We start from the raw sequence: 13,060 nt of genomic DNA on the forward strand, positions 1-13,060 counted from the left end.
GAGGAGTGGCAGATGGAGTTTAATTCAGATAAATGTGAGGTGCTGCATTTTGGGAAAGCAAATCTTAGCAGGACTTATACACTTAATGGTAAGGTCCTAGGGAGTGTTGCTGAATAAAGAGATCTTGGAGTGCAGGTTCATAGCTCCTTGAAAGTGGAGTTGCAGGTAGATAGGATAGTGAAGAAGGCGTTTGATATGCTTTCTTTTATTGGTCAGAGTATTGAGTACAGGAGTTGGGAGGTCATGTTACGGCTGTACAGGACATTGTTTAGGCCACTGTTGGAATATTGCATGCAATTCTGGTCTCCTTCCTATCGGAAAGATGTTGTGAAACTTGAAAGGGTTCAGAAAAGATTTACAAGGATGTTGCCAGGGTTGGAGGATTTGAGCTACAGGGAGAGGCTGAACAGGCTGGGCTGTTTTCCCTGGAGCTTCGGAGGCTGAGGGGTTTACAAAGGTATATAGAGGTTTACAAAATTATGAGGGGCATGGATAGGGTAAATAGGCAAAGTCTTTTCCCTGGAGTTGGGAGTCCAGAACCAGAGGGCATAGGTTTAGGGTGAGAGGGGAAAGATATAAAAGGGATACGCAGAAGGTGGTACGTGTACGGAATGAGCTGCCTGAGGAAGTGGTGGAGGCTGGTACAATTGTAACATTTAAGAGTTCAGTGACAATGTCACTACACCATTGCCTCCCCCTGAGCATGACCAATCCTGAGGACCTGATCGTCTGCATCCCATGGTTTGAACAGAAGTGACTAAAGAAATACTGGATGCATTAGGTTATAAGTTTTCATTACTGAAAACATCCCAGAAGATTTGGAAAACTACAAATGTAGCACATCTGTATAAGGAAGTGGTGAGGGTGGAGCAGGGGGGAGGGGGAGGTGAAGCAGGAAACTACAGGCTACTTGACCTAACATTCAATATTGAGAAAATGCTTGAATCTATTCTTAAAAAGAAAGATAGGATCAAGACATTTAAAAACATCTTAACAGTCAGGCAGGGTTGACATGGTTTTGTGTAAAGGAAAACGTGCTTGGATGGAACAAATAGGAATGGATAAAATGGAACCAATCCTTAACACCGTAAGAGATAGGAGCAGGAATGAGGCTATTCAGCCCATTGAGTCTGCTCCACCATTCGAAAATGGCTGATAAGTTTCTCAACCCTGTTCTCCCGCTTTCTCCCTGTAACCTTTGATCCCCTTGACAATCAAGAACCTATCTATCTTGGTCTTAAATACACTCAATGTCCCGGCCTCCACAGCCTTCTGTGGCAGTGAGTTCCACAGATTCATCACTGTCTGGCTGAAGAAGTTTCTCCTTATCTCTGTTATAAAGGATCTTCTCTTTACGCTATGACTGTGCTCTCAGATCCTTGTCTCTCCTGCCAATGGAAACATCTTCCCAATATCCAGGCCATTCAGTATTCTGTAAATTTCAGTCAGATCCCCCCTCATTCTTCTAATCCTTCCAATCATTTGTGTCTGTAGATTGCTGCCATCAAAGGGGAGTGTCAGAGATGCTGACCCTCTGATAGCTGACTCTGAATGAAGCAACACTAAAGTCAAGGGCTGTTCATGTGTAAATTAATAGTGACTTGGAGACTAGATAACTCTGTGGAGTTATTTCAATTATTATCTTTTTCTCTCTTTCCCTTGCCTTTAACAACTTCACACCTTGCTCAAAAAGCATCTTCACTTGGACATCTCCTCTTTATAATAATCCTAATTTGAAGTAAGTCAGAGAGGCCTTCTGTATTTGATTTTCCCAGAAATTAAACAGACAATTTAAAATTGAATAAGCTTGTGAAATCTGCCATTCAAAATGCAGGACAGTTGGAATTAAAAAATGATTAAGGTATTTTTACTTATGAAATATCGTGCCATATATTGGGTGCCATTGAACAGTCCCAACATTCAGATATAAAAGGAAGATGGGATTGATGTACACATTAACACTGTCAAACCTCCGGCTGTGTTTCCTTTGGTATCTCCACTGGAATCCATTACAGAATCATGTAAAATCACACATCACTTTGAGAATCATTTATTTTCACTGCAGAAACTTCATTTTAATTACTTCAATACAGCGAACAAAGCATGGCAATACTGTTAATCTCACAGCAGATTGATTGTACTTTTTAAAATTTGAGTACCTCATTCAATCATAATTAAATATGAGAAAACGAAATGAGGAGAAATTGATAGTACTTTGATTCAAAATATGAAAAATCCATAATTTGCTTGAAGTGAAAGTATATCACTGAAGGCAGTGTCAGCTGTAGAAGCCAGAAATTTAAGCCATTTGTACCTTTTAGAGAGCTAGATGCAGAGAATATTTTTTAAAAAACTGCTCAGTTATCAGTAACTAAGTGTAATAAAGGGAGATTTACAAATATGACGTTGAGAGGTTGGTTTTCTGAATTGGTGCATGGAGCGATGGATTTTTATTATTGAGGCAGGTGGCTCATCCCCAGATGTGACCTGGTTATAAAAATACCCAGAATCCCACTGATGTTTGCTTTTGAAAGTGCTTATTGTTGGACCCACTGAGTGTGAAAGCAGGACGGGACAGTGATGTCTGCAGTGGGGTGGTTCAGTATTGGGACAGGCTGCTTCGAAGGCCAGCCTGGAACTTTACAGCATCATATCAGTTGTTTCAGAAGCTGATAAGCCCTTTAACCTTCCCTACATCTCATCTGCCACAATAGTTCATCATGCCCCCTGCCAATTAATTGCTGACGTATGGCCCCTCGTACCCACAATCCCATTTAATACCCTGTGACCACCCACCTATGATACACGTTATGGACCAGACCAGACCCCTAAAATCTTCTTATTTTAAAGGCAGATGGAATGTGTCTGTTCCAGATGCAATGCGAGTGGTCAAATTACTTCGCATTAAGCAAAACACAATTTATTTAAACACTATAGTTAAAATGCAATCAAAGAAAGAGGAATTTAGAGTAACTTAACTCTATTGGTAAATTTAACAGAATAATAGATCCAGTAACATTTACTAATTAACTGTTCCAATATAGCAACATCCCACAGACACACCAGGTCACCCTTTATTTACATGGGCTGTGACCAGCCAGCTCAGATCCAGTGCCTGGACTGAGGAGGCTTCCTGAATCTCCTGGTTATTATCAGGGGCTCCCCTGATTGGGGCTGTTAATCTGGGCCAATCCGGGAAATCCATAATCATTAAATTCCATCTGGCCTCGGTTCCAATCACTAAAGAGAGTCAAACTTTGAGAGTATTAATTCTTTAAGAGATATGAGTCTAGAATTAGAGCTGTTATATAATAATCCCTTTATCACTGGATTCTTGAATGTCAGAAACAAAGGGCTAGTTCTCACTTTGGGAACACTGCTTGATGGGATTAAGACATGGAGGAGAGAGATGACATTTCTAAAATAAGGAATTGCTGCTAAAAGAAAAAAGAACATTAATATTTAGGTTTTGGGACATAAGTGTCTAAAACATGGTTCTCCAATAGCCTTTCTTTAGAAAGAAATTCACCTTCTAAACTTTAATCATCTTCATCATCAAACATCTCTCAAAAATTGAACACTTGCTGCATTGAACCAAATTAACAGATATGGATGCAGTTAGAATGTGGGTATACTGCAAGTAAACATTATGTTTGAACTATTTGTCCCCCACTTTCACAATTCTTCATGCAGCTTGCCTGAAAACAAGCAGCAACAGAACTCTGGCCGTGTTTCTGGAAATGTACAAATTTACTGGAGATGAGCCCCACAATGGTTTCAGCTCGGTTTCAGCTCGGTTTCAAATAAGATCAGGCTCATTGTGACCAGCTTTCACTCTTCTTCTTGGGGAAAGTGGCTGGGGTCAGAAATGCAGGTGGGATTTCCAGCTAAGTGGTTATCTTTATCTCAGCCTTGCCTCCTTCTCTGTCCAAAGCAATACTGAAAATTTATGTCCTTTGCGTCTTTTTAAATGCCAGGATGAGCTCCCAACAATATTTGTATCATAACTGAAACCACCCGTTTCCAGCTCTGTCACATTGTCCAAATCTGCTTTATAATATAATGCAGTACTTAGTCCAAACGCACACCTCTTCCTACAGCAGGTTTTTGGTAAAGTTATATTAATCTGCATTATTTCTTCTTTAACATTTTGATTTTAAGGTTGAATATAGATTTTAAACAAAGAACAAATTGCATTTAAATCTTCAGTTCTGAATAAGAGTCACTTGACTCAAAACATTGACTTTGCTTCCTCTCCACAGATGCTGCTAGACTTGTTGAGTTTCTCCGGCAATTTCTTTTTGTATTTTTTCCCAGTGTCTGCAGTTCTTTGATTAATTGCATTTAAATGATGCCTTTCATGTTCCAAAATACTTTACAGCCAATGAAGGACTTCTGTTGTATTTTTAGGAATGACAGCCAATTAGAGCACAGCATGTTTTTGAACAGCAATATGAGAATGACCAACCTTGCCATTTTTGAGTGATGTAATGTGAGGGATAAACATGAACTGACACAGCATGGAGATACTCTCTGCTCATCCTAATAGGCCAGATGCAGCCTCTGTTTAATTTCTCATTAAAAGACCAATCTACTATGACTTCTGGTTGCTGTTAATTTTGCCACAATTTTTTTTTGTTTGTTTTTGAACATGTACATGGAATGCGCTGCCCGTGGGAGTGGTAGAGTCAGAATCATTGGCGACCTTTAAGCGGCATTTGGATAGGTACATGGATGGGTGCTTAATCTAGGATAGAAGTTCGGCACAACATCGTGGGCCGAAGAGCCTGTTCTGTGCTGTATTGTTCCATGTTCTATGTTCTATGTTCTACATTTGATGCATTTGCCTTTTAAAAGACAATAACCATCAACAGTCAGCTGACTGTCAGGAATCAGTTTGAATCTATCCTTCCTTTAAGATGATGCTTGCTGTAAGAACGATTGGCCTGATCAGCAAAATAGTGAAATATACACATGACACGAACGCACACACGTGCGTGCACACACACACACACACACACACACACACACACACACACACGGATACAGGTACTCTGACACACACACACACACACACACACACACACGGATACAGGTACTCTGACACACACACACACACGGACACAGGTACTCTGACACACACACACACACACACACACACACGGATACAGGTACTCTCACACACACACACACATACACACAGGTACTCTTTCTCACACACGCACGGGCACACACAGACACAGCTACACACAAACACACACGAGGACACAGCCACATACACAAATGCACATAGACACACGCATGCACACACTGACATGGACACACACACACACTAACACATGGACACAGCTACATACACAAATGCACACAGACACACACACACATATACACTGACATGGACACACACACACACGGACACAGCTACATACACAACCACACAGACATACACACACACACACATACATGAACATACATACACGCACACACAGACACAGACACGCACAGTCAGGATAAAATCAAACAGAATTTCACACGAAAGTTGGGAAACTGTTAATTTATTAATTTCACTGAATTAGCAATTAGTTATAGGTGCTAGCCTCTGGTGACAGTGCTTCAGCAAAATTAAAAAGAACATAATTCAGATTAGTTTTTTCCCGTATAAAAATGTGATTCCAGAATATTATTTTTGGAGGACAATAAGTGGTTTACAGGACACTGTTCTACTTTGGAAAGTAGTTTTCAGGAACGCTGTTGAACCTTTGTTTCAATGGAAATCATTTCCTTTCGTGCTTTAGCACGTGTGGACTTCAGGCAGAATGACCAGTTCCATTAGTTCCAGTAAGACAGGTACTTGTGGTACTGTCCCTTCCTTTGAACTGGGAGGCCCAAGTTGAAGCCCCACCTTCTACAGAGGTGCATATTTGAATATGAAGTTTCAGAACAGGTTTCAGAACAAAGGAAACGGGTGGATTAGACAATATCTAGCCCCAAAGGGAAGTGCAGCTATTTCAAGGGCAAGAGCTCAGCAGCATCAGGCTCAATGGATTACAGATAAAACCAAGTTCTTTAGGGAAGTGTGCAGCCATCCAAGGCCAAGTAATATTGATTAGCTTTTCTGGCCTTTCAAACAGAAAAAGTAACTTGTAGCCTTTTCTCCCATCTCGAGATGCAGAAGCTGATTTTTGTGGTGCACTCCTAATTAACCCTTTACCCAAACAAACAAAGTATACCCTTTTTGTTAGTGTCTACGTCCCACCAACCAGCCATGAGGGCCAGAATAAACACAGAATGTGCCTGACCCAGTGTGCTCCTAAGGTATTGTTGGTGTCTGGCTGATGTCACACTTGACCTTGATATTTAAAGTCGGGTTGATGGGCCTTCTCCAGGCAGTTTCACCCGTTATCCATTCTGCAGCCTCATTAGTTTCTTTTGTAAATTAATGCAAAAATTAATCCTGCATGAATTCAGAACTGGATTGAAATTAAATCAGTTGGCATGCCCAATTTTCCAAGTCTTCTGAAGTTGTTCACAAAAATACTTCATAACAACAGTTTTGAATGTACAAAACTGACCAGAGTTTTAAGATTCAAATAAAAATAATGCAAAGTATTGTAATTGTTCATTGTTAGTCATTCTAATAAACCTTGCTAATGAACCAACAATCTCTTTCACCTTGTGATTTTATTAAATATTATATGGAAATGTGAGCAAATTGTAGAATTTCAACCTTTTTTCTTAAATTAGAGATGCTGAATGAGCATGAAGCTAGATGTATTTCTACTTTAAAAAATCTTTCTTCTCTTATATTTAGCAGTCCTTTTGGTGGGGAGAGACCACGGAGACAAACTGTGCAGAAAGGGAGGAGACAAGCATTCCGGGGGCCAGCTTACATGTTTAATGACAGATCCACCAACCTAACTCCTGAAGAAGAAAGGTTTTTAGATGCAGCTGAATACGGCAATGTTCCTGTGGTCAGAAAGATGCTGGAGGAATCCGAATCACTGAATGTGAATTGTGTTGATTACATGGGTCAGAACGCATTGCAACTGTCTGTCGCTAACGAACATTTGGAAGTCATAGAGCTCCTGCTGAAGATCGATAACCTGTCCCGTGTTGGAGATGGTTTGTTATTGGCCATCAGTAAAGGGTATGTGCGAATTGTGGAGGCCATCTTGAATCATCATCTGTTTGCTACAATGCACACACTAGCTCTCAGTCCAGAGCAAAGAAACCCAGGGTACAATGATTTTTACGCCTATGATGAAGATGGCACAAGGTTTTCCCATGATATCACTCCGATCATTCTGGCAGCTCATTGCCAGGAATATGAAATAGTTCATATCTTACTGAGAAGAGGAGCCCGGATTGACCGACCCCATAACTATTTTTGCAAATGCAAGGTGTGTACAGAGAATCAGCTGAATGATTCTTTCAGCCACTCGAGATCTCGAATCAATGCCTACAGGGGCTTGGCAAGTCCTGCCTACTTGTCACTGTCCAGTGAGGACCCAGTACTTACTGCTCTGGAGCTGAGTAATGAGCTTAATGTACTTGCCAATATTGAGAAGGAATTTAAGGTAAGTTCAAATTCCTGCTGCCCTCTTGGAATCGATAATGGATAGAACCCATAATGTTAACTTAATCAGAATAAGCCAGTCATTCTACATTGGACACTCATGTTTTCCACATATCACAGTAGCTTATTCTATACTTTAATTTAACCCATTGTTATGGGGAAGTGATGGCCTAGTGGATTATCACTGGACTGTTAATCCAGAGATCCAGCTAATGTTCTGGGTTCCTGGGTTTGAATCTCACTATAGAATATGAATTCAATAAAAAAATCTCTGGAATTAAGTCAATGATTACCATGAATCCATTGTTAGAAAGATCCATCTGGTTCACTAATGTCCTTTAGGGAATAAAGCTGCCATCCCACATGTGACTCCAGACCCAGCAATGTGATTGATTCTTAATGACCCTCTGGGAAATTAGGGGTAGGTAATAAATTCTGGGCCTAGCCAGTGATGCCCGCATCTTGTGAACTAATTAAAAAAAATTAGGAGTTGCTTATATAAAATGTCAAGAGTTGAGATACATACACTTTATTCTTTTGCTTTTGTACAGTAAGAATCAGAGCAGGCCTGATACACTTAACAGTAAAGCTTGGGGACTGTTACTGAACAAAGAGACTTTGGAATGAAGTTATATAGTTCCTTGAAAGTAGGGTTGCAGGTTGATAGCATATTGAAGGCGGTGTTTGGTATGCTTTCCTTTATTGGTCAGAGTATTGAGTACAGGAGTTGGGAGGGTCATGTTGCAGCTGTCGGAAGATATTGTGAAACTTTTCATTTACAGGTTCTAAAACTCGATATTTAAAATAAGACGATTTTCCCAGACATACTTTGTGCATTAGGGAGGGTTATCTACTGCTGGTACTCAGTCGAGATATGACTTTTGACGCACAGTAATGTCGTTGACCTTTAGGTGACCGAGCACTGCCTCCAGGTTAAGGCATGAGTAATAAATGCTGCCCTTGTCAGTGATAGCTGTTTCCTGTAAATTAAAAACGAAAAAGTGATTTTAACATCAGACCTGGGGGAGAGCTTAGTAAGTAACAAACAGAAGTCTTCTTGCTCTGTTTGCTATTAAATATCTGAACTGAATAGGCAAAATAACTATTAAATTATGTAACTACATAGAGCTAAAGGCCAATCTTAAACAGCTTGTGATGAAAAGCCTCTGAGATTGGCCTGATCCATTTTTAATAGCAGCCCTCAGGCAAATCCTTATTAAAAACAGGGAGGTGGACAACATGCAAGAGAAGGATGGGTGCATTAGCCAGGGTTACAGAGAGTGATGGAACAGGGATTGAAGGCTGGATTGATAGAAAGCAAGAAGGATCAAAGTCATGATCTGGAATTTGAAATTGCAATCTGAGCTCATTGAAGTTGCGTGTTGAGATCCATGAGCAGGAACTGACTGGCTTACATTGTTTAAATTAGGATCAGGAGAAACCTTCATCCTCCTCCTCACCCCACATTCAAGTTAGTTTTTATTTTAACAAACATACCTTTTTAATCGAGATATTATTTAAGGGCCATGAAATAGATTGCCAATTATGCCTCATGAAACCAATACTTCTCCAGTACCTGATAAATAAATCAGGCCTGAAATGTGATGCTTCTTTGGTTTCATTGTCTGCGGAATTTACATTGTGAAAGCTCTGATTAGTTTTATTAAATCAAGGCAATCAGAGACTTCAATACACTCTCGGATTCTGGTTTGCTTTATGATTGAAGCAAATACTCTGAAGTAATCATTGGTGTGTCTCTTTCAAAATGAAACTGGCTTCATTGCCAACAGATGGTAAAATCATTGGCCATATTTTAAGACCATTGCAATTTTGGGAACAGGAAGGAAAAGGAAAGCAAATGAACCACAACATTTTGTTGGAAACTAACTATTCTAATAAGTTCAGTTTTCAGAACCATGTGAGATCCGTTATGACATGAACTTTGTGTAAGTAATGTAGTCTTCTGAAAGGAGTGAATAATCAATTCTAATTAACTTCCATCGTTTCTGGGGGGAGTTTCCCATGATCCAGTGTTACACAACAGAAGGTAACTGCTTTGATTATAGCTTCAGATGGCTAAGGAAATACGGCATATCCACAAAGACACACATCAGTGTTTATACATGCCCCGAGGAAGCATCCTCTATGGATGTGTCACAGCATGGTTTGGCAACGGCTCTACCAAGACCGCAAGAAACTGCAGAGAGTGGTGACCGCAGCCCAGTCCATCGCACAAACCAGCCTTCCATCCATTGACACGAGCGATACTTCCCGCTGCCTCAGAAAGCAACCAACATAACAAAAGACCCCTCCCACCCCAGTTACACTCTCTTCCGCCCTCTTCCATTGGGCAGAAGATATAAAAGTTTGAATACACATCTGCCTGTGGAGCATGCAAAACAACATTTTTCACTGTATCTTGGTACATAGAATATGGAACATTACAGCACAGTACAGCCTTTTCGGCCCTCGATGTTGCACCAACCTGTAAAATTAATCGGATGCCCCTCTAACCTACACCATTCCATTATTATCCATATGTGTGTGCAATGCCCATTTAAATGCCCTTAAAGTTGGTGAGTCTATAACTATTGCAGGCAGGCTGTTCCATACCCCTACTACTCTGAGTAAAGAAACTACCTCTGATATCGGTCCGAAATCTATCACCCCTCAATTTAAAGCTATATCTCCTTATGCTAGCCATCACCAACCAAGAAAAAAGGCTCTCACTATCCACCCTATCTGACTCTCTGATTATCTTGTCTGTCTCAATTAAGTCATCTCTCAACCTTCTTCTCTCCAACAAAAACAGTCTCGGTTCCTTCAGCCTTTCCTTGTAAGACCTTCCTTCCATTCCAAGCAACATCCTAGTAAATCCTCACTGAACCCTTTCCAAAGCTTCCACATCATTCCTATAATGCAGTGACCAGAATTGTATGCAATACTCCAGGTGCAGCCTTACCAGTGACTTGTACAGCTGAAGCATGACCTCGTGACTCCGAAACTCAATCCCCCTACCAATAAACACCAACATGCCATATGCCTTTACCACACACCGAGATCTCTCTGCTCATCTACACTGCCAAGAATTTTACCATTAGCCCAGTACTTTGCTTTCCTGTTATTTCTGCTGAAGTGAACTACCTCACACTTTTCTGCATTAAACACTATTTGCCACTTCTCTGCCCAGCTCTTCATCTTACCTATGTCCCTCTGTAACCCACAACATCTTTTGGCATTATCCACAGCTCTGCCTACCTGAGTGTCATCTGCAAATTTACTAACCCATCCTTCTACGCCCACCTGCAGATCATTTATAAAAATGACAAACAGGAGTTGCCCCAAATCGATCCTTGTGGTACCTCACTGGTAACTGAACTCTGGGATGAACATTTCCCCATCAACCATCATGCTTTGTATTCTTTCAGCTAACCAATTTCTGATCCAAATCACTAAATCACCTTCAATCACAAAACTTCTTATTTTATGCAATAGCCTACCATAGGGAACCTTATCAAACGCTTTGTTGAAGTCTAGATACACCACATCAACTGCTTTACCTTCATCCACCTGTTTTGTCACCTTCTCGAAGAACTCAATAAGGTTTCTGAGGTACAACCTACCTTCACAAAACCGTGTCAACTACCCCAATCAAATTATTCCTTTCCAGATGATTACAAATCCTATCTCTTATAACCTTTTCCAACACCTTACCCACAACCAAAATAAGGTTCACTGGTCTATAATTACTAGGGCTGTCTCGACTCCCCTTTTTTAACAAGGGAACAACATTTGCTATCCTTCAGTCTTCTGGCCCTATTCCTGTCCACATGATGACACGCAACAACAACAAATCAAATGCTGTTTATCTGAGTGAATCATACTCCATTAAATTCCAGCTTGACTGATAACCAACTCGCTGTATTTAAACAACCAATACACACCCAATTGCTCCAGAATTTAAATTCCTTTTGATTTAAAATTACAATAAAATCAAATTACATACCACATACACAGATATATGCAACAATGATAAAGAAAACAAACCAAAAATCAAAAAGATGACATTATTTTGCTTTTTTTTAACACAATAAAGTTCTAGGTGTCCTCCATCCAATATGGCCAGCTGTTTTTGCTCAATTGCATCACTGAAAACATCAAGGTTCCTTTTCTTAACTTCTCCCAGTGATGAAAATTTCAAAACACAATGCTTCATTTTTAATTATTCAATTCTTCTCCCTAATAATACCATGAACCTTGGGATTTTTCATAGTAGTTCTCAAATACAATACTTTGAAACTGCCACCTGACTTTGTTTGTTTGCCCTGGCAATCCAATGTCCAATTATACTTCACAATTCCTCGAGTTCAGTTTTGGAAACTGCGGCATCTTTTTGTAGACTGTACTTTGATGAATGGCAATGGGACTAACATTTTCTAAAGATGATGGACATTTTGATTAGTTCTCTGCTGGGCTTTTCCCTCAATTTCTGTTTTTGTTTTGGACTTCCAGCATCTGCAGTTCTTTCGGGTTTTATCTACAAGGTGAAGGGAGTGGGGGAGGATTGTCTCCAATGTGACACCTCTGCATTGACCTCCAAATTCACTCCAGTTTTGTTGTTTGACATCTTTTATTTACTTGCCTTCTAGTTTGTTTGTGGCCCTCAAGAATTCCTGCTCAAACATCCTTCTGCTCTTGGTGGCATTCATGTGTATGTACGATAGTACTTAACCTACATCCTTCACCCTGTCTTCTATATATCCATGTGTTTGTACTATAGCACTTAACCTACATCCTTCACCCTGTCTTCTATATATCCATGTGTTTGTACTATAGGACTTAAACTACATCCTTCACCTTGTCTTCTAAATATCCCTGTGTTAGTACTGTAGTACTTAAACTGCATCCTTCACCCTGCCTTCTATATATCCCTTTGTTTGTACTATAGTACTTAGCCTATAACCTTCACCCTGCCTTCTATATATCCCTGTGTTTGTACTATAGTACTTAACCTATATCCTTCACACTGCCTTCCATATATCCCTGTGTTTGTACTACAGTACTTAAACTACATCGTTCACCTTGCCTTATATATATCCCCGTGTTTGTACGATAGTACTTAGACTACATCTATTACCGTGCCTTCAATATATCCCTGTGTTTGTATTATAGGACTTAACCTATAACCTTCACCCTGCCTTCTATATATCCCTGTGTTTGTACTATAGTACTTAACCTATATCCTTCACACTGCCTTCCATATATCCCTGTGTTTGTACTACAGTACTTAAACTACATCGTTCACCTTGCCTTATATATATCCCCGTGTTTGTACGATAGTACTTAGACTACATCTATTACCGTGCCTTCAATATATCCCTGTGTTTGTATTATAGGACTTAACCTACAACCTTCACCCTACCTTCTATATATCCCTGTGGTTATGCAAAAGTACTTAGTCTACATCCTTCACCCTGCCTTGTA

General features: G+C 40.1%; 1 protein-coding gene across 1 annotated transcript in view; it reads left to right on the plus strand.

Moving 5' to 3' along the window:
* The window catches only part of LOC140481688 (short transient receptor potential channel 6-like), a 131,292-nt gene that overhangs the window by 18,992 nt on the left and 99,240 nt on the right, over positions 1-13,060 (plus strand). The window contains exon 3 of the mRNA XM_072578260.1: positions 6,812-7,577. Coding sequence (XP_072434361.1) covers positions 6,812-7,577 — 766 coding nt within the window. The remainder of the gene's footprint in view (positions 1-6,811; positions 7,578-13,060) is intronic.

Source organism: Chiloscyllium punctatum, chromosome 9 (genome assembly GCF_047496795.1).
Source record: "Chiloscyllium punctatum isolate Juve2018m chromosome 9, sChiPun1.3, whole genome shotgun sequence".
Taxonomy (NCBI): domain Eukaryota; kingdom Metazoa; phylum Chordata; class Chondrichthyes; order Orectolobiformes; family Hemiscylliidae; genus Chiloscyllium; species Chiloscyllium punctatum.